Raw genomic sequence first — 23,071 nt, forward strand, 5'->3', positions numbered from 1 at the left:
TTCTACAAATTAAAGACGAGTGAAGTGTGCTTTTCCACAACTCATTTCTTTTTTTTCAGTTTGAAATGCTTTATTGAGAATTTTGAAAAATAAAGAGAAACTGACCAATATATATGATATTAACAATGATGAAATTAAGGGTACAGTAGGCCAATATTATCTAGTAAATAAACAAAAAGCATTTTATAAGATTTTATAGATGAGACGGGAGGGACAGAAGATAGAAAGAAAGAAAGAAAAGAAAAAGAAAAGGGGAAGAAGGAGAACAGAAGAAAAGAAGAAAGGGAAACAATATGAAGGAAGTAGGAAGCAAGCATGGCAGATAGAACAAGCAGATAAGAAAGTCAAAAAGCGATTATCAGTTGAGTGCAGGAAAAGATAAACAATATGGGAGATATGATAGGGAGGACAGAGCAGAAACAATCATTCATGGAGGTTTGAAATTCTCAGAAGAAAAATGTGAAGTACGCCTCGAAGCCATGCGATCAAGGTATGTTGTGAGGGGCAACCAGAACAAGTCTCTATTAAGAGAGGGAGTGGAGGAGGCAGCAAAGCGTACATCAAGCCTGTGATGGTGACAAAGGGAGTTCCACCAGCATTTTATGGATAGATTGGTGAGAGATTTCCAGTTAAAGGCTATGTGTTGGAATGCCAGGGCAACCATAAGGTCTAATAGACCAGAGCAGTCTGAGGGGATACCTAAGGAATCAGAGAGGCTGCCTAAGAAAAGAAGAGGAATAGAGTAGGGGATAGAGATGGAAAATAGTCGAGAAACATAAGACCAAACCTCACCCCACAGAGTAACAACAGGAGGGCAGAGAAAGAGAAGGTGAAGAAGGTCAGCATCAGAGGAACCACAGGTCCAACAATTAGAACCATGAGTAGGAGAGAAACGAGAAATAGAAACCAGGGAAAGATATAATCTGTGGTAAAGAAAAAACAAAGACTGAGTCAGGGAAGCAGAGCGAGACGTTTTCAAAGATCTGGACCAAATTTTATCCCAAAGAACAGTCGACCAGTCACAACCTAGATCTTACTCCCAAGCACATTCCAGCTTAGATTTAGAGCGGCTCAGAGGGGGGGGACGAGAAAGATTTATAAATAAGAGAGGCTTTGGGAAGATTGAGCAAGATTTGAAGGAGAGGAGGCTGGGAGATAGGAGATGATGATGGAGGGAGGGAATAGTAAACGTCGAGAATGAGAGTCATGAGAACAGTGAAATTGTGCAAGAAAGATTGAGGACAGTGAAATAAAAGACGAAAACTAGGGAAGGAGCACGGAAGAAACCCATCAAAGAGCTGTTTAACCCATACGAGACCTTTTGATCTCCAAGAAGACCAATAAATAGGCCTATTATTTAGGAGGATAAGTGAATTATACCAAATAGGGGATTCTAAAAAGGATTCACGAGTAATAGGAATAGAACAGACTAGAGAATGTAGATGGGAGGAGGTATATCTGAATAAAGGAAGAGAAGTAGATGGATTTTTAACAGAGAAATGTATGGTTTCAAGAGGAGAAAACGGAGAGAGTAGTGAGCGCTCAATAGAAAGCCAAAGAGGGTCAAAAGGAGAGGGTTGTGAGATAAGCCATCTAGAGGCCTGACGCAAAGAGAAAGCCTTATGATAGAGACGGAAATCTGGGAAATTGACTCCACCGTTCGGTTTAGGTTTACGAAGAATGGCTAAAGCAATCCTGGGCCTTTTATTCTTCCACAGAAATTTAGAAAGACAGGAATCAATGCGCTTAAAATGGACATCCGGAATGTGTACAGGGAGCATGGATAAAGTGTATATGAGAATAGGAGATATCATCATTTTAATCGAGTCAAGCCGACCCCACCATGAGAGATAGAGGGTTCCAAGAGGATAATAATTTATCAATACGGGAAAGAACTATAGACATATTCAATTGAATGGATGTGGCGATGGAGTTAGAGAACCATATTCCGAGGTATTTAATTTTAGAGGAATTCCATGCAAAGCCAGTAGAAGAAAACTGATGGGGGAAACAAAATTTTGTAAGAGGAAGAATCTCAGTTTTATCAGAGTTGATCTTATATCCAGAGACTTGTGAGAAGGAGGTAAACTCAGATAGTAGAGCTGGGATAGATTGTTCAGGGGCAGAGATAAATAAAAGAATGTCATCAGAATATGCAGAGAGTTTCAGATGCGTCGTGCCATACAGAAAACCAGAAATAGATACATTATTCCGAATAGACGTCAAAAATGGCTCAAGGGCAAGAACAAAAAAAAGCGGGGATAAAGGACAACCTTGACGGACACCACGTTGGAGAGGGAAATACGAAGATAGATGGCCGTTGACAAGGACAGATGCCTTAGGGGCCGAATAAAGTAAGGAGATAAGGGAAATAAACTTAGGACCAAAGCCATGCCAGCGCAAAGCAGCAAACAAAAAGGACCAATCCACTCTGTCGAAAGCTTTCTCAGCATCAACAGAAATAGCAGCAAGAGGAATGGAAAGAGACGCGACTTTATTTAAAACGTTGAGGAAGAGGCGAGAATTGTCCGAAGTGAGTCTACCTTTAACAAAACCACACTGTTCCTTCCCAATAAGATGGGGCATAAGAGGGTCCAAACGCAGGGCAAGGAGTTTGGCAAATAATTTATAGTCTACGTTGACTAAAGATATCGGACGGTAGTTTTTACATAGTTGAGGATCACGACCTTCCTTGGGGATAAGGCAGATCGTGGCTTCATGAAAAGTGCCAGCCGCCGAGCCGGAGAGAAAGAAGGATTGAAAAAGTGATAGAAGTTTAGGGAGCAAAAGGTCAGAGAAATGCATGTAAAATTCAACAGAGAAGCCATCGGGGCCCGGTGCTTTGCCTTTAGTGAGAGTCCTTAAGGCACTATCCAATTCAGTGATAGAAAGGTCATGCTCAAGATCAGGGAAATTAAGATGGGAGGTGGAGGGGGCAGGGAGCTTTTCAAAATAGGATTGAAGAAGTGAAGGGGAAGGAGGAGACTCTGGTGTATAAAGGGACTGATAAAAAAGTTGGAATTGGGTAAGAATATCCTGTTCCTTATGAAGAAGTAGGTTATCCGAAGAGTATATGGAGTCTATAGAGGTACGCTCTTTGCGGGTTTTAAGATAGTTAGCTAGAAGCTTACCTGATTTATTGCAACCCCCATAATAACGAGCACTACTCCGAAGCAAAACTGAAGAGGCATGGTCAGTAGTAGTTTTATTAAAATCCATTTTAGCACGTATAAGGTCTGGCAAAACAGAATTGTTAGAGGAAGTATAGAATTTATGCTCTAAAGATTTAATATGAGCCAACAAGCCTTTCTGTTTATTAAGAAAGTGTTTCTTTTTTTTAGAAACCAAATCAATAACAAAGCCCCGTGCAGTCGCTTTAAAAGAATCCCAAATAACATGAGGAGCCAAAGAGGAGTCAGAGTTAAGTAAGAAGAATTCCTTAGCAAAGGAAAGAAAAGAGGAAGAGAAAAGAGGATCTGTGAGGAGAGAATTATTAAATCGCCAGCGGGAAGGCTTAGGAGGTGCAGGAAGAAGATCGAGGGTCGTGACAATAGGGGCATGGTCAGAAATAACTATGGGTTCGATAGAAGAGGATAAGAGGTTCTGAGAAAGGGGTTGAGAAAGAAAGATATAATCAAGGCGGGAGAGGGAGGCATGAGGAGGCGAGAAAAAGGAGTAATCAAGGGTATCGGGGTGTGAAAGTCTCCATGAATCAATGAGATGTGACTGTGAAATGGTGTCGAGAAATTGTTTGTGTGATTTGTGAGGATTAAAACGGACAGAAGATTTGCGGTCAAAAAACGGATCAACAATCTGGTTGCAGTCACCTCCTAAAATAAACATGGTATCTCTATGCTGAAAACATTTCGAGGTAATTACAGGCCAAAAATTACAATCAGGGTGAGTAGGGCCATAAACATTAAGAACAGTTAGAGATACAGAATTAATTAACAACTTAGCTAATACCCATCGGCCATCAGTGTCAGTATCTTGGGAGACAACTTTACATTTTAACTTTTTATGGCATGAAATAGCAACACCATTCTTTTTATTAGAAGTGGGAGAGAATAAAACCGTGCCCACCCAGCTTCTTTTCAACTTAAGCGATTCCGCTTCAGTAAGATGAGTTTCTTGTAGAAGTACTAAATCGGGGTTATAAGAAGCTAGGTGGGAAAGGACTCTCTGTCTCTTAATCGGGTTAATAAAACCTTTTACATTCCATGAAATAACTTTGAAGGCAAAAACAGTAAATTATGAACATAGAAAGAAAGCCACAGTAACAGAAAATAAGAAAAAGATGCCAATAGATACATATGAAAAAAAAAGAAGGAAAGAAAAGAATGAAAGGTGCAGTTAAAAGGGAATAAGAAAAAAGATGTAATAATAGAGCAGGCAGAGGAAAGATAGAAATAAATAACAGGGGAAGCGAAAAAGAAGGGGAAGAAGGACAGGAAGAGGGAAGTGTAAGAAGAGACAGTACATATCCAAAAAGGATGACTGAAAGAGACATACCTGAGAGGGAAAAAGGGGAGATATTGGGGTTATGGAAGGATTCGACAAGAATGACCACCCAAAGCCAGGAGAGCCAACTGCACCAGGACGGGGAAAGAACAAAACGAACCACATGGGATGGAGAGTAATACACCAGCCAATCTAGGGAAGGAATAAGATAATGCAGACAATTAGACTAAAAACAACAATATAAAAGCAGAAAATATACATATGAGAAGAAACACAATCCAGCAACTAATAAAGAACAACGACAAAAGTGACAAAGGAAAGCCCACACAAGAACATTAACCGAAAAAACCTGCAAGAGAAGAAAGAGGTTAAAATAGTCAACCATTAGCAGAGTTGGAGGTATCCATGCCAGCATTAGTTTGAATATGAATGAAATCTTTGAGTTCGGCAGGATCATGAAAAGTCCAGGTCTGATTCTGATGGGTCACCTTGAAGAGGCAGGGATGGAATAAACCATACCTAGCACCCAGAGAATGTAGAGAAGGTCGAAGACTCAAAAATTCCCTTCTTCTTGCGGCATTGGCATTAGAGACATCTTGCGAGAGGAACACCCTCTGGCCCATCCAGGAGACTTGGCGTTTGGATCGAGCTGCAGAAAGGACCAGAAGGAGATCAGTGAACTTCAGAAATAGGATGATGACTCCTCGTGGTTTAGTTGAGGCTGAGGAACGAGGGCCAAGTCTATGTGGTGTCTGGATACTAAGAGAAGTAGTAGTAGGGATGTCCAAAAGTTTCAAAAGAAAAGAAGAGAAAAATGCAACAGGGTCGTCTCCCTCCAAAGATTCCGGCAGACCATAAATACGTAGGTTATTCCTCCTGTTTCTATTTTCCAAGTCCTCAGTATGTTGTTGAAGTGTGAGAACAGACTTTTCCAGCGAGGAAATGCGTTGAGAGTTAGTGTGAATATCTGTAATCTGCTGCTCCATGGAGGATACCCGGCTGTCCATAGTCGCCCATCTTGCCTCAAAAAGTTGCATTTTTGTATTGGTCTCTTCCACAAACGGGCGTAAAGCGCGAATTTCCTCCAGCAGTAGCTCCATAGAGATAGGAGACGGTGGTTTGTCAGGAGGAGGAGAGTCCTGTTTCAAGCGCTTAGAAGAAGTAGTAGAGGGAGACGATTTGTTTAGGGCTGATGATGGTGGAGAAGGGCGATTGGAAGCCGCTGCCGCCATTGTATCTGTAGGTGAAGATTGATCCGCTGTTGATGAAGAAGAGGAAGAGGGCGTAGAAGAAGACTTCGCGGGCACAAAGACGAACTTTGGATTGCGTAGCTTGCCCATAGAGACCCAAGCGTGCAGAAAACAGAGTGAAAAGGACCCTGGCGAGCGTCGTGTACCACAAATAACAAGATTCCAAAAGGGGCAACAATGTTCAACTATGTGTGATAACGCTCAATAACGGTCCATAAAAATGTGTGGAAACCAGCGGAAATAATATTAAAAGAATTACTGAGGGGCAGCAGCACACCAGGTATCAAAGGTAGTCACAACCAACGATGAACTGACCATCAGAGAATAGTAAAAATGACCTGCGGACATCCAGGAGCCATGAAGCATATATATATATATTTTTTTTTAACTGAAGTGGGAGAGTCTAAAACTGCTTATTCATGCTTGAGGCAGAGAAGCAGAAGTCACCCATGAGGCAGGAATAATGGCTGGTGAGGGAGAAAAGCTGCAGCTTAACATGAGGGAGAGTAAGAGGCAGCTGTCAAAAATATAGATAAAAAAGGAGGTGCAAATGTTCAGAGGCAGCGGGCAGGTATAGGAGGAGCCATCAGGCGCTATCGACTCTTCTCCGTGTGAGGAGAATTTCACACAGAACGGCCGCGCGCGAACGTCGCGCCAGCCTCAAAATGGCAGACGCGCTGAGGCACCTACGGTTCCAAGCAAAAAACGGAGCATTACCGCATGAAGGTCGGGTCTGGCGGTTACATCAGAGGCGCACCGCGGTCCGTAGGCGGCAGCCGAAGGAAGTCCACAGGAACGGCCGAAGAACAGCAGAAACGGAAGAGAAGTCCGTCCCGGTGCAGCGGAGCTCCGGAATCAGGCAGCCATCTTGTTCGGCGTCCAAGCCACCTATCCACAACTCATTTTTAATATGTTGATGAGGAAGAGTCTTCTCCTCTTCAGACGGGGATCTATAAGGAACATATATGTTGAGATGTAAATTTAAAAAAAAAAATAATTATGGTACACAAACACATTCCTTTGTAAACTCATGGACGTTGGTTTTTGTTCCTTTTTAGGAAAGTGCCGATGATGAGAGTGAGCAAGTTGGCGAGAACCTGCCAATCGCTCCTTGGTGGTTGACTACGTGAGGCACTTCCTAATCACATATTTTTTACTTATCTTTTAACACATGTGAGACACACCTCTTGGGATAGTACCCGCATTTGTTTTTACATACATGATGTGTAGTGCTCAATAAGGGCTTTTTGTTTAAGATATAGTTGAGTGGAGCGCGCCTTTTATTGTTTATATTTCCCTCTAATGCTCCTTTTTTGATTATAAGTACCCTAATTCTTCAACAATGTATGAAAATGCCCCTCATAATATTTTTCTTCCCTTTTATTACTTTCATGAAGGGCTCTGTGAATCCGTATTATTCTACTATCAGATATTTATCTTTCAGAATGGCCATCAGTGGATTGTATCTTTACACACAGTTTGCAGGCTCTCAACTCAAGTTTATATCATGTATAACACTCTCTCTGTTTGCTGTGAGGCATTGTTTGTCTATTTCAGGTTATTCTTTTTTGTGTGTTAACAGTGACTCAAAATTAAATTTTTCACATTGGCATACACCAAAAAAAAGTCTTATTACAAATCGATAAGCCCTTAAGTAAATGAAAAGGCTGCAGCTAACATTATAGAGCCCTACAATACAAACTACAGATATCTAAAGTATGTGGACCGTAAGTACTGTCCCCAAAGTAACAGCATCGGCGTTGTGGTAGGCAGTGTTTTGAATAAGCCCAAGAATAGAGTCAGAATGAGTAATGTTTGTTCTGTTTTTTTGTTCATACAAAATGCTCAATCTTACAGAGGTCGTGCACAATGGGGTACCACGCTTTCCTCCTAACCACGTACCTTTGAATAATACATCGACTCATGAGGCATAACTGTTTAATTGCAGTAGCTTCCACACTCCGCTTTGAAAAACTCATTTAAAAATTCCTGCCGGCATTAGAACTGTATTGTAACCATTAGAGTTTTCTGGGTAACAGAGAAGTTCAAATATGATTAAAGTCCTGCCTGGCAAATTCTTATTAAATTCACAGATTGGGCGTAGCCCCTTGAGAAAATGTAAACAAAGATTAGGCTAATCCAGTGAGTGTGTCAACCCGATTTGAAGCCCGTAACCTTTCAATTTCTCAACGATTGTGCTGCGCTGTAGAAGTATTTTTTGTTTTCTGCCATAGCCAATTTAGAGAATTTACTAACCATATTTTGAAAAACACATTTCAGTCCATCTAATTGATATTTTTGTTTCACAGATGCAATTAAAAGAAGGAATTCCGTCTAATCTCATGGAGCATAAAGACTTTCAGTACAGTAAGTAGTTATTATATCAAATTAAAAAATTAACTCTTTATTTTTAAATCTGTGTATTGAGCTTTTTGTAGTTGTATAAATAAAAAGAAAAAAACACATACATCAAATAAAAATGTATATTCTCAGATAAACAATGTGGTCAGGCTTGACCAGTGTACATTAACCTCTTGAGTGCCCATGACGAGCTGGTCTCGTCATGGGCCGCGGTTGCGCTGTGCCCATGACGAGACCAGCTCGTCATAAACCCCGCCCGCTAATGAAACGCCCGGCACAGGGCGGGGAAAGGGGCGGGCACTCAAGGGGTTAATATCATGAAACAAATATACACCAGTGTCCAGTTAGACTATTATTATCGGTTAACCACTGTCCTCTTAATATCCACAATCCCAAGAATACAACCCACATCATAGCACTGGACTCTACATAACGCTTGGCTAGTCATAATTGCATCATATCCAGCTCCTTTACTGTAGGTCATGGGTAGGCGCCCGATGCAGAGTCATCTGCCACCTGTATACCTACCATGTGTTCTCTGAATGGGCCCCAGATATCGTTTGGTCGTAGTCTCGGACTTTGCAAAGACACATCAGAATGGATTACTTAAGCTAGGCTCTCAAAATCCTTCTCCTAGTGAGCACCAATAATAATGCATCCAGCTTTCGTCTGTTGCGATGGATGCAATAGAACCCAATATGAAGGGAAGCGGCGTACATGTCAAGTGAGGTCCAGCAATTTCATTAATAATATGCCTAGCAAGATGCATGAAGTCTGTAGGGTCTGCGGAGCACCTGCTGCATTTAGGACGTGTTGCGTCTATTTGATGGCGGCACTTAGGGCTGTAATTAACTAATAATATATTGAAGTGTCTGAGCCTATGTCTTTGATTTATAGAGACATGTTTAATTTGCTCACGTGTCACCATATCGAAAGAGGCAAGGCCATCTCCAAGTCCACCTCCCATCTCTTTCTGGTCGCATCAACAGGCACGGGAAGCATCTCATCAGTCATCTGGTATTTTCTGGCCACCCACCCTCTGGTGTTGAAGGGCAAACACATCTGTGTCATCCGAGGTAGATACTACTTAGGCTCATTGTGCTGAGGTTGCAGGTTGTAGTTGAAAATATGCTAATAGTTTCAGCATATTGACCTCACCCAGGGACCAACACAGTTTCAGTGTAAGGAAGTAACCATCATTGATCAGCTGACCAAGTTTCATTAGGTCAAAGCGTTTCAGTGTAGCTTGGGCTGATTTTTCTCTCTTGGGCGTTAAAGATGTTATACTTTCGACGTATTTCAGGGTAGTAGGTATCTGAAAACCCTGCACAACAGATGGCAGAGTTTAAGGATCACCTACATCTTTGAGTGCAACTCTGTCTGCCATGGATAGCTCTACCTTTAATGCAAGTTTCTGCAACTCCAGTCCATAACTGTCACGCAGGATCAGCTCCTTATTTCTGTTGATCAATATACTGGGGTATCTTACTGAGTCTTCCCTCCAAATGAACAGGAACCTTGGGGTTACTCTGCAAGTGTCCTCTGTTATGAGAAACAGGTCAGCCTTCTCTCAGTTAATATGTAGGCCTGAATAATTGCCAAATCGGACTATATCTTGGACAGTGGGATCTAGGTTTACCGCAGGGTCCTCGACAAGCAGCATAATATCATCTGCATACATGGAGAGCAAGTAGCTGTGAGAGGGGAATGCAATGCCATACCCCGCGTGCCTTTCACACAGCATGGATGCAGGGGATTGAAGAGCCAAAGTAAATAGCAGCGGTATAAGGAAGCACCCTCTCTCATGCCTCTACTCAGTGCAATATAGGTGATACATGACTATTGACTCATACCCTGGCTGTTGGTTTAGTATATATTATCTCCATCATTCTTATGAAATAGTACCCTAAGCCCATTCAAGGATTTCAAAGCCCCCGTAGCATCAAGAATCACCAGCACTACCTGTATCTTAGGCCTGATACGATGAATCATCTCCAGTAGTATACACAAATTAGATTTAGCCCTACTGGGCATAAAGCCGGATTGTCCTGCAAAACAAACCTCGTCCTCAGTTGGCTCAATCTGTTGCTAAAGAAACAAATGATAAACGGAATGCTGAACAATGCAAGCATTCACCCCCCAGTCCCAAAGATCTGGGTTTAACCCATTGTTCTTTTGCTCACCTCTCCACCCCAGTTTGAACCCAACCATCTGCATTTGTCACCCCAAATGGGAAGGGTATGCCCAGACGTGGCTCCCGTGCTCTCCATGCCACTGGAGTCAAGCTAGTCTGTCTGATGAGCGTGATGCCCTGAAACCGGTCCTTGGGTGCTCTTTTCCAGTCCAGGGAGTACCTGGCCTGGCAGTTCGGGTTGGACTGTTCCAATGGGGCAACAAGGTCAAGACTGATTTGCATATGGCTGGATCTAAACAGAATGGCATGGGGAGCAAAAAATAGTCATTTAGGGCAGATCTCTGTACTGGGGTGAATGTGCAGGTACTTCAGAACTCCGCCTCGAGATTGCTCTTTGGATTAGCTAAATACTCATCAGCTAAACATGCTCTCAACACTCTGCACTGGCTACCTATGGAGAAGCGCATAAGGTTTAAAGCCTTATGTATTGCCTTTAAAGCATTACAAAATTCAGGCCCTAGTTACCTGATAAAGCGCTTCAAATGGCATATTCCTGAACGTACACTTCGGTCGACCTCACTGAAGCTAGTAACAGAGCCTACTTTCCGTCTTCAGAGATGGTGTGGTAAAAGTTTCTTCAGTATTACTACAAGATGGTGAAATAAGCTACCATTCTATTTAAAGAATGCTTCTGAGCTTCTGTCCTTTAGGAAGGGACTTAAGACATGGCTCTTTACTCTGTAACTCTGCCCAAGGACTGGAAAAATAACATATAGTGTATTCTATGTGCCTATTCTGCAAGCGCCTAGACGCCCTTGGGTAGCAGTGCGTTATATAAATACTTACATAAATGTATGACATTGATCAGCGTTCTGTCCATCAATTGTTCTTTTTGCATTTGTCACCCCGAGTGGGACGGATATGCCCAGTCGTGGGTCCCGTGCTCTCTATACCACTGGAGTCAAGCTAGCCTGGCTGATGAGGGGTGATGCCCCCAAACCATTTCCAGGATGCTTGTTTCCAGTCCAGGGAGGACCTGGCCTGGCAGTTCGGGCTGGACTGCTCCCATGGGTAACAGATCAAGACTGATTTGCATATGGCTGGGTCTAAACTGGAATGGCATGGGGAGCAAAAAAACAATGAATTTAGGCCCAGATCTCTGCGCTGGGGTGAATGTTTGACATTGATCAGCATTCTGTCCATCAATTGTTCTTTTTTCAATATGTTGCTAGCACTCTTGCTAGTATCTTATTATCTGCATTTGAGAGTGACAAGGGTGAATATGAATGCATGGTCTGGGATCTCTGCCTCACTTCATAATTATAGAAATCGTGATCTCCCTCACGGTATCTGGGAGACCCACCTCCTCATATACCTCTTGACACTGCTCTAATAGTCTAAGGTCCAAGAGTTCCTTGAACTATCTGAAAAGTTATATTGTGAGGCCTCCATGGCAGGCGCCTTTCCATTGGCAAACCATCTATGTCTGCTTTTACCTCAGTCAGATGGGGTCCAGTAGAAATTCTTGCATTCCTCCCTCTAGTCAAGCCAGTGCGATGTCATCAAGGAAGTTATCAAGTTGCTTCTGTATAAATGTTAACTTTGATGTATTAACATTTTCATAGTAGATTTAGAAGCTTTGTAGGATAGAGTTGTTACACGTTATTAGAACATTGGAATGTTGGAAGCTCCATTGAAAACAATAGAGTGCTCCGGGCTTATAATGGCTGGTATAAGCCCGGAGCTCCAACATTCCAATGTTTCTTTGTTCACAGAAATCAAAGAGGGAGGGCCTGACTTCGAACAGCAGCAGACGGGTGCAGCAGGGCGCGCCCTCTGCACGGGCTTCCCCTGGGCATGGCCCGGGCACGCCATTGTGCGTCCCGCACTGCGTGAGAAATGTAGTGCCTTTATGGCAAGGCTGTCCCTGCCACTCACGCCACGCCACATGGAATGCTGGGGGACCAAGTCCCACCCCAGCTAGCCTCTGAAAAAGAAGGTAGGAGAAAGGGCCCCGGACGGCCCGGTTCATCAGTCCTCTTATGTGTAGTAATTACGGGGATTGTGGGCAAATGAAGATACCGTGGACCTCTCTAGTCTAGGATGTGGGCCACTCTGTTTGGATGTTACCAAAACATTCCCCATAAAACAACGTAAATGCAACAGTTACCCCGACCTATCCTCCCACACTGATATGCCCAACCATCATTGAATAAACCCACATATACTCAAAATAACTTGGACTGTTCATAGCACTGAGGGTATGCTTGCTAGCACCAGTTATCTCCACCCTCTTGTAACCAGAGTAGACATATTAAAGGCATGTAACAAAACATATGGAAGCTGTTTTAAAAACTACTTATGCACTTTGAGTCCATGAAAGGTTTATCCCTGCATGCAAACTCCTTTTAGAGCTCAGGGCTTGCCCGAGCGAGGCAGGCATACCAAGTAATTCATGTCAGGTCAATGCTGATATTTAGTGCATAGAAAAATACGTAACACACGTATTTAAGTCACCAAAGGACATGGGAACCTTTTTCCACATTGCTAACAAAGTCTCCTGGTGCAGCATCTGCCTCAGCAGATGATTGTAGAGTGTTTGTTACAGTTGAGGTAAGTCTTCATATACTTCATTGCCTCCATAGGTGATGTAAAGAGCATTCTGTAATTCTCTAGCTGGAAACAGTTCGGCTTGAAATAGTGTTTGTTACACTGTTGGCTCTGTGGAGTTTTTTTTTGTTTTTTTTTTAACATTCATGAATGCCCTCCTGGCTTCTTGTACTGGCAAGGTAAAATCCAAATAAATAGACAACTCTGCACTTTGATATGATAATCACCTCTTTTCCCTAGAGAGGTGCACTGATATGTCTCCATCCTGGTAATTAAAAAGTCAGGCTATGATGTTGCACTGGGCAGCTCCTAAATTAAGTTTGGGCCCCAACAACCTTTGAGCCCTCTCAACAATGAATCAGTGGGAGAAGTTTTCTTTGCCCAGTAGCTCCCCTAACAATTTTTCAATAAATGTTTCCATTATATCTGTGTTTATAGTCTCTGCTAGTAAAACTATGTGAAGATTTTTGCACCTAGAGCATGATTCGAAATCCTCATTTTTGGTTGTCGCTTTTAGTTAGTAGGTCGTCATTTTATTGATTGTACTCATTTGTTCTTCAGCGCTGTCTTCAGTGTAGAAACTCTTTGTTCCATTTCTTTTAATCAGTCGTCCTGTTTATTTATGCAAAATTCCATTTGCTCGAGTCACATAGTGAGGTATTGAATTTACCGTCAATCAGTTGAAGGCCTCTACACACTTGGAGCAGCCGGCTTCTGGTGTCAACTTCTTCATTGTCTGATGGAGCTTCTGCATTGCTCACCTCCGGCCCCGCATTTGTTTTAGGTCAATGCCTGGTTTCAAAATTGAGTCTAAGCTGCGCTTGTATGGGTTTTCCCCATTTTTGTACTGGCGCAATGCCTTTCGTCAAAGACTGGTGGCCTCAGAGTACAAGCAACCGTAAAGCCACTTCACATTTCAAATATCTGTGCAGAGCAGCGCAGCCCATATTTCAGCTGATTTTCTTCACTGTGTGGTTTTGCAATGTCCAATCTATCTATGATGGGTGTTTTGGGGTGGGGTCCTTCCTCTGCCTTGGTAAACCTATTATCTGGGGAACTTCCTTAATTTACCCTTTTCTTGTGTACCCCTCCTTGCATAGCCGTCATAAGGTCAAGTACATAACGTTGCTGCATTATCCTCATTTTCATACTATTCAGCTCTTCCTTTATGGCATTCAAGCAATCTTTTGTAGTGTTGATGCACTTGAGAGACAGCCATCTAGCTGTTGTTTTAGCTTGAACAAACAGCAAAATGCTCCCAAAGAAAAGCTGGTCATCATTAAATAACTGATACTCTTGAGGAATATCGTTCCACGTAGTGGTGGCCTAGCACTCTGCAGTTTTCTTCCTTCGGTGATGATGTAACAAAGTGGTTGGACGGCTCATGGGGTGTTCATGTAAACTCAATATGTTAATTCCAGGAATTACCAAGACTGGGGTTTGCAAAATGATCAATGTGCAGAGGCCATCCCAGTTCAGTTCCATCTGGGTATACAGTAGTTCTCCACACTGCCAATAATAGTCCATGAGGCTGGTGGTGCCACCCTGTATGTCGATGTTATCTGAGTTGACACTACATGTGGCATTGCGTCCTACATTAACGGTGCCATTTCCTCTGAATCATAAAGAAACAGATGTTAGTCTCATGACTGTCTCAGAACTTACCGCACTATCTGTTGAAGGGTAATGCGCAGCGTTGTCATTCCACACACACACACACACACGCACACGCACACGCACACTCACTCACTCACTCACTCACTCACTCACTCACTCACTCACTCTCCTGACCAACAACAGTTCCATTCCATAAAGACATGATCCTACAGGACAATTCGATATCAGAATGCCATTCATCATCGGCAAAAACTGGTCCGGTGACTCTAAATCCTGGCCTACAGAATCTAGTGGTAAAGGATTCACTCAATGGCTACTACGCTCAGTGGGTGGGCTTGTAACTTCTAAAAACCCTAAATCAAAAATCATCTGTACCAATTCTGCAGTAGTAGGACAAGCTGGTTTTCTTTAGGTGTGATAGTTCATCCTTAATGTACTGTCTGTCCATAAGAATATATACAACTTCTGCTGAAGAGTTGTACCTTGTGGAATTCACGAGAACATGCACAACTTTCATGTGTTAATTTCATTTGGGCCTTAATCCTATACAAGTAGAGATGAAACAGACATAGAGCCGTGCTTAGGGGTACTTCTTTAGTTGAAAGTAGCCTACCTGATTTTGTAGCATGAGGAATAAGAGCAAACGAAACACGATTCTTAGGTACTTTCTGAACCAATGTCTGATATATGCTGATCCCACATATTTTCTGATAATCTGGTATGAACATTAAGGGAAATATTAACATGAATAGAAAGCCTTCTTTGTAGGTGTTTAAGGTTAGAGCTAGATAATCTGTTGCTATAAAAAAGCAACAATAGAAAAGACAAAAAAGAAAAAAGAGAACAAAAATACATCCCGAGGTGGAGGGGGTATTTTTATGATGACAATCTTGTTTCCCCATCTTTTTCCATTTACATTGTCTGTAATGCTTGGCGTGTTGCTGGATTCAGACTAATATCATTGAGATGGATCCTGCAATCTACCATGCAGGTGGTCACTGTGAATGGTCTGTCCAATCTAGCCTGTCTCCATTTTCAGACAAAATTGCATACAAAAACCTCATCACCTATGTGCATAACTGGGAGGTCGGCAGTGGCTCACTTCTCCGTCCCTTTGGTTACCTGTTTAGAAATTAACTTTGCAACCTTGATTAATTCATATAGGTAAACATGCATTTCATCATTTAGAATTTCCGCTGAACTTTTTCCCTGTACATTGCTTCTAGTGGCAGGTACTTAAACATTCATGGGTCTCCCTGTCACTATCTGATTGGGTGTCAGGGTATGATCAGAACCAGGCGTGTTTCTAAGGGAAAAGAGTGTCAGTGGTAGGCAATACAACCACTTCTTATGCAAGGTGGCACATAGCTTGCTGTTCTTATTCTTTAGCAGGCCATTCTGGCGCTTAGTGATGCCATTGCCTTGGGGAGAGTAAACAGAGAACAGTTTGTTTTATCCCATATAATGTCGTCAGATATGTAAAGATTGCATTAACAAAGTGTGTGCCGTTGTCAGATCTTATCCCTTCTGAAATTCCCAAGCGTGGAATCACCTCACAAATTAGAAATGTAGCAGCTGACCTGCTTCAAATCGTTGTTCATAACTTCGTTATTCTCAATTTGTCGTTGTTCGGATTTCGTTGTTCAGTTAAGTCGTAATTAAAACTTCGTTGTTTGGGATGTTTACCCTAAGAAGCAAATCTGAGTCCTCTGCACAGAAGACTGGAGCAAGATGTAAAACTTTGGCAGTCACTGTCGCTCTCACTACTAGGGAAAGGGGCGATGTTTAAGATGGCGGCCATACCCAGGTTTCTGTTAATACTCCAGAACAGTCCTTACAGAATCCCAGATGTTTTTTTTAAACTGGTGGACTCATAGGTGCAAACACTGCTGCTGTTATGTTATCAGATTTGTAGAGCACATGGCTGCCCCAGCGATGGAGCATCCCAGCACTAAAATCCGCAGCAAAAGACCAAGGAGGGAGAGAATGCAACCGGGGAGCTCAGGGGAAGAGCCAGGTCTTGACGGCCTTCCTAAACACCCTGAGATCCTGAATGTTCCTGATGGTGCTAGGTAGAGTGTTTCAGAGGGACGCCGCTAGCGTGCTTTTAATACAGGGGGTGCACACCTGAAGTTGGTGTGATGAGCGAAGGTCACATTCAGGCTTATAAGGAGCGAGAAGGTTGGTTAGAATAGAGGGGTCCTGAGCATGAAAGATTCTGTGCGCAATGCACAGGCCTTTGAACTTGACTCTTTCTTTTTTCTACCGGAAGCCAGTGTAGTTTCCGCAGGTACTTAGCTGTATAGCAAGACCGCGGAAGGGCAAAGATGGAACAAGCTGCGCATTTTGCTGGTGGGCTTTCAGCCTTGGATAGCCATGAGAATCCTTCAAGGATCCAAGTGTGAAGGGGGTATTGCAGTACCGAATGTGCGGACATATTATGAAACTGCTTAAGTGAGTGTGTAAATGACTGGGTGTGTGCCGATTGGACTAGCCCTGCATTTTGGCAATACAGGGTGGGGATGGGGACTAACAGTTATCTACATCCCCTATATGGGGGCAGATTGGCACCTGGGGTATGTCCTGCGACGGAAGCAGTGGTTAATACCTGGAAGAAGAGAAATGGGATGGAGCGATAGGCTGACACCAAAAACATTATTGTTGGAGGGTGCTAAATTAAGACCTGTTGTGGCTCTACAAATATTTCAGGGCTGGGGTAATATTGGCCTCTCTATGTTGACAGACGTGTGGGAAGCAAATCGGGTGGTCCCCTGTGCCCTGTTGCAGCAGCAGTGCCGCATGGCTGAGATGCAGTGGTTGTGCTATGGTCAACTGCGGTACGCCCTTAGGGAATGTGTGTTTCTGGATGAAGAAATGCAAGAGGACTTCCGGTTTTTAAGTGCACTTTTGGATGGGCAGGTGGACGAGAAGTTGATATCATTGACATATGGGAAGGTGTTTAGAAACATGCAGGCCCACCTGTTGAAACTGCAGAACACCTGGGAACAGGACCTAGGGGAATTTGACAAGGATGACTGGTGGGAAGCTTGGGAGTTCCCTGCGACAGTATCAATAAAAGCGAGTATTCGCTTGATCCAGCTCAAGATTCTGCATCGTGTCTACTACACACGCACCCTATTATATAGAATTGGTAGGTTGAGGAATGCAGATTGCCTGAGGCGGTGTGGGCTGGAGGGAACCTTCCTACACATGCTCTGGAGTTGCCCCCGCATTCAACCTTTCTGGGAAGAAGTTGGGAAATCCTTGGAAGGGGCAATGGAGCTTCCCCTGGAGATGCGGCCTAGTCTGGTGTTACTGAGAATATGGGATCCAACAGTCCACTCCCAGTATCAGAAAACGTTAGTGATGCTGGGTTTTATGGTGGCCAAAAGATATATAGTACAGTGATTAATGTCTGGCGTGTCCCCTAGAACTCCTCAGAACTGGGGGCTAGGCATGGAATTCTGCAGCATGAAATTTATAAGGTAGAGGGTGCCTGAGGAAAGTGGATCAAATATGGGGAGGATAGGAAATGACTGTGAATTGTGAGGGGAGGAATGAAGAAGGTGCCAGTTCACTACGGGCAGAGGAAAGGTACAACAGTCGATTGGATGGCCCTTCAAATGACCTCATGTGACTGGGTAGGGTAGAAGCTAAATTATACAGGCTGCATAGCACAGATCATGTTGCAAATATATAACGCCCAAATCTTGGAAAGAAATGGGGTGGGTGGATGACGTGATTTTCATATTGTATCTGCATTTGAAAAGCAATTAAAAAAAAAAAGAAAAAATATACATATATGTATGTATATGTGTAGAGATATATCTGGTGCAAATCCCTTTATTCCGTAACAATTCTGCGAATAAGAGGACAGCACACCAGGAAACCGCACAAAAGTTTATTGTGCGCTAGCTTTAGAAGGACGACGCGTTTCGGTGTTTGCCTTTGTCAAGTTACTTCCTGCATGCCAATCGACCATAGAAATACAGGTACATAGTTCATAAACATAGAAGAAATGCTTCAATATTGTACTGCATGGCGAGCGCGACATAAGCTGAACTTAAACACATACTTAATGGTGATACACAAAATAAATAAAGTAACCGCAATTGCAAGAAATAATAAACTGCAGTAAGAAGCATAATATTATGATAAGTATTTCATCCTCGTATTTGATCATCATACAGGAATTGTCAGGAAACAATAAAGTTGGAAATGATGTGAACAAAAACAGGTAGCTGATGATTATATATGTCCTGATTATACAATATTATGCGCAAATGCGCCATCAACTATAAATTTGGTTCAATAAAGGCTGAATAGCCATACAATTCAAAATAATGTCCATTGTGCTGTGATTGTGTGGGACCCTAAGATCATGATACCATTTTATTTTACAGCGGACATTATGAAGCCAGACTAATTATTTGGACAATGGCTCCTGATATTTATCCATAAACTTCCAATTAAGTAAATACAGGACTGTTCCTTACTGATATCATGGTATAATGGCAAGAGTAGGAAGTATCCTTTACTAAGTGCTAGGTGTGAGGGGAGTGACGGGATAGTGATGTGTATAATAAATAATATGATTAAATGTGTGAAAGAGGAAGGGTATCAGGGAATAATTAGGATGATGAATGGGTAACCTTAGGGGGTTCCAATAAGAGCATCCACAATTGCGGTAAGTGCTCATATAGTATCCCAATTGGGAATATTCTTTTATCCTGTGTAACCCTATTTCCCTATCTTAATAAAAGTGAGTATATAGAAATGAATTTAGGAATAATTAAAATCCCAAACATGGGTTGGGAGTGATCATGTTACTTTCGAGACCATACTATTGTTAATTACAAGCCTATGTGAGTTGCAAGTTCCCCTCCACTGTTGAGTCCTTTGGGTATTTTACAGTCCAGATCTAAAATAAGTCTGGACTCAAGTACTCTTAGGTGTTTTTCTCGGTCCCCTCCTCGTATACATTTAGGAATTCTTTCTACTCCGAAAAACCGTAAGCTACTGTTGTCACTGTTGTGGAATTCGGAATAGTGACGTGCCACTGGATAGTTATGATCACAATTAGTGATAGCACGTAAATGCTGCAAAATTCTTAATTTAAGTGGTAATTTAGTACTGCCTACATACCTGAGGCCACAAGGGCACTCAAGTATGTAGACGGTAATATCACTGTTACAATTGATTAGGTGTTTTATTGGACGTTTTTGTTTAGTGCCTGTGGTATATTCTTTGCAGTTTATGCCATTGCGATCTGCCTTGCACATCCCACATGTGGTGAAGCCATTCGGCATTGTTAACCATTGCGGTTGAGTAACCTCTTCACGATAGCTATGGACCAATTTGTCCTTCAGTGACCTTGCTTTTTTGTATGTTATTTGTGGTCTGGTTCCTATGCATGTACCAATGATAGGGTCTGCTATCAGTAGATTCCAGTGTTTTCTCATGATTTTTTCTAGTGTCCAGGCTCCCCTGCTAAATTGTGTTACCATTCTTGGTGCGTTGACCTGGTTACTATCATTGTTGCTTCTATTGATAGTGCTCCTAGATGGCTTAAAGAGTATATCGTGTTGTTGCAGCTCCTTGACTTTATTTTGGGCTCTCTCTAGGGTTTCCTCTTTGTATCCTCTTGTTCTGAAACATGTGAGCATAGTCTGTTGCTCTTTTATAAAGTCACTGTCCGTGCTGCAGGCACGGCGAGCTCTTAGCAATTCCCCATAGGGTATGCTTTGTTTTAGAGGGACTGGATGATGGCTTGCCGCATGCAACAAAGTGTTGCCTGCGGTCTGTTTGCGGAAAAGGCATGTTGTGATCTTCTTTTCCTTTATTTCAACTGCAATATCCAGAAATTCGCAGTAACTTGAACTAATCTTATGGGTGAACTGTAAGTTCAGATCATTGGTACCCAATTGGTCAATGAACTCCTTGGCTAGATTTTGTGGGCCATTCCAAATAAGAAATAGATCGTCTATATACCTGATCCATACCACTATATGATCGGTATAAGTTTGTAATTGATCTGTCCACACTATCTGTTCTTCCCACCAACCTAGGAAAAGATTCGCTAGGCTGGGGGCAAAACAAGTAGCCATAGCGGTACCAGATCGCTGACGATACACTGACTTCTCAAAAAGAAAGATATTATTTTGAAGACAGAATAACATCATTGTCTCTAACATTTCATTATGTTCCCAGAGATCTATGTGTCTGCTTTTTAAGAAATGCATACATGCTGCCACCCCTTTACGTTGATCAATGCATGTATAAAGTGAGCATACATCTAGACTAATCATCGTGTATTCATCCTCCCATTGAATATCGTGAAGTCTGCGTAAAAAATCTGAACTGTCTTTGCAATATGATACTAAATCAAGCACATATTTGCACAAAAATGAATCCAAAAAATTATGGATTTATTTTCAAGTAGTCCCCCATTAGATGAGACTATCGGACGCCCTGGTGGTGAAGTGGCGTGCTTATGGATCTTGGGAAGAGTCCTGTATTTACTTAATTGGAAGTTTATGGATAAATATCAGGAGCCATTGTCCAAATAATTAGTCTGGCTTCATAATGTCCGCTGTAAAATAAAATGGTATCATGATCTTAGGGTCCCACACAATCACAGCACAATGGACATTATTTTGAATTGTATGGCTATTCAGCCTTTATTGAACCAAATTTATAGTTGATGGCGCATTTGCGCATAATATTGTATAATCAGGACATATATAATCGTCAGTTACCTGTTTTTGTTCACATCATTTCCAACTTTGTTTCCTGACAATTCCTGTATGATGATTATCAAATACGAGGATGAAATACTTATCGTAATATTATGCTTCTTACTGCAGTTTATTATTTCTTGCAATTGCGGTTACTTTATTTATTTTGTGTATCACCATTAAGTATGTGTTTAAGTTCAGCTTATGTCGCGCTCGCCATGCAGTACAATATTGAAGCATTTCTTCTATGTTTATGAACTATGTACCTGTATTTCTATGGTCGATTGGCATGCAGGAAGTAACTTGACAAAGGCAAACGCCGAAACGCGTCGTCCTTCTAAAGCTAGCGCACAATAAACTTTTGTGCGGTTTCCTGGTGTGCTGTCCTCTTATTCGCAGAATTGTTACGGAATAAAGGGATTTGAACCGTATCACAGTGGCTGCTGCTGCCACTGACAGCACCAACGTCGTTGGCCTGGGGACTGCTCGTGCAGCAAGCTGACGGGGATATATATATATATATATATATATATATATATATTTTTCCTAAGGTTGATTGATAACATCACATGGGAAGCAGATATGCTTCTAATAACATTAGATGTTACAAATTTATATACTTGCATAAGCCACAAAGATGGCATATCAGCTGTTCCTGAATAGAAAACCTTTGAAATTCCACCAACACAACCAAATGCTCATGAGTTCTGCCTTGAAAATACTATCTTCCTGTTTGCAGGCAAACTTTACAGACAGATACACGGTACAGCCATGGGCACGTGCTGGGGTAAGGTCAACGAATGTTGGAGTGATAAAATCATGATATGGGCAAGATATATTGATGATCTCGTTGTCGTTTGGCGTGGAGACCGAGCCTCGGCTGAGGAGTACGTCGCCGTGCTAAACGACAATGAGTTCAATTTAAGATTTACCAGCACCATAAGTGAGACCTCGGCGAATTACTTGGATTTGAGGTCTATGTACTGGACAATGTCTTACAGACACGGCTCTATAGAAAGCCAACAGCAGGGAATGCTGTTCTGCATGCAGCTAGTCATCACCCTAGAAGTCTTATACACAATATACCTTTTGGAGAACTCCTCCGCCTAAAGCGTAATTGCTCTGACGGGGGGGACTTCAAAAAAGCAAAAAATTAAGCTATAATAAGATTCCAGGAGAGAGGATATCCCAATAGGACTCTAAATGACGCTGCAGAAAGGGTGCAAGGAATACACAGGAAAGAACTATTGGTGGACGACGTGAAACAAAAAGCAGAAGGCCCCACACATACGATTACGAATTTCAATGTAAGATCAGGGGAGCTGGTGCATGTGTTTAATAAAAACTGGCACATTTTAAAAACAGATACCACCTTAAGAAAACACCTTCCTGAACACCCTTCAATAACCTATAGACGTTGTCAGTCAATGGGTGATCATCTTGTTCATAGCCATTTTGAAAAACCGTCTAAAATTCCAGCTATGAAAAATGTAAAGGGTTTTTATCCCTGTCTCCGTTGCAAGGCCTGTAAATATAGCAAAAAGAAACTAAATTACAGAGGAAGACCAGATGACCCACGCCCCACAAGCGAAATAACAAAATTTCTCAATTGCAATTCTGACATTACGGTGTATTGTTTGGAGTGCCCATGCTCCAAGCGATACCTCGGAAGTACAATTCATCCGTCAAAAAAACGGGTTCTAGAACACATGCGTGCGATAACAAACCGAGATAAAACATATCCCGTGGCATGCCACTTTGAAACACATCACAACAGTGATAGGGACCTTTTAACATTCTTTTGTTTGGATCGAGTGGAGAGGAAAGAAAGGGGAGGAGACAGAGTAAAAACTCTGAGAATGTTGGAATCTAAATACATCATTGATCTCCAGACAAAGACT

The 23,071-nt window shown here is 42.2% G+C and overlaps 1 protein-coding gene across 1 annotated transcript in view; it reads left to right on the forward strand.

The window, feature by feature from the left end:
* VPS13C (vacuolar protein sorting 13 homolog C) overlaps positions 1-23,071 on the forward strand; it is a 2,873,871-nt gene that overhangs the window by 420,612 nt on the left and 2,430,188 nt on the right. Inside the window, exon 10 of the mRNA XM_085648297.1 lies at positions 8,021-8,078. Within this exon, the coding sequence (XP_085504423.1) occupies positions 8,021-8,078 (58 nt within the window). The remainder of the gene's footprint in view (positions 1-8,020; positions 8,079-23,071) is intronic.

This window comes from Triturus cristatus, chromosome 3_2 (genome assembly GCF_964204655.1).
Source record: "Triturus cristatus chromosome 3_2, aTriCri1.1, whole genome shotgun sequence".
NCBI classification, from domain to species: Eukaryota; Metazoa; Chordata; class Amphibia; order Caudata; family Salamandridae; genus Triturus; species Triturus cristatus.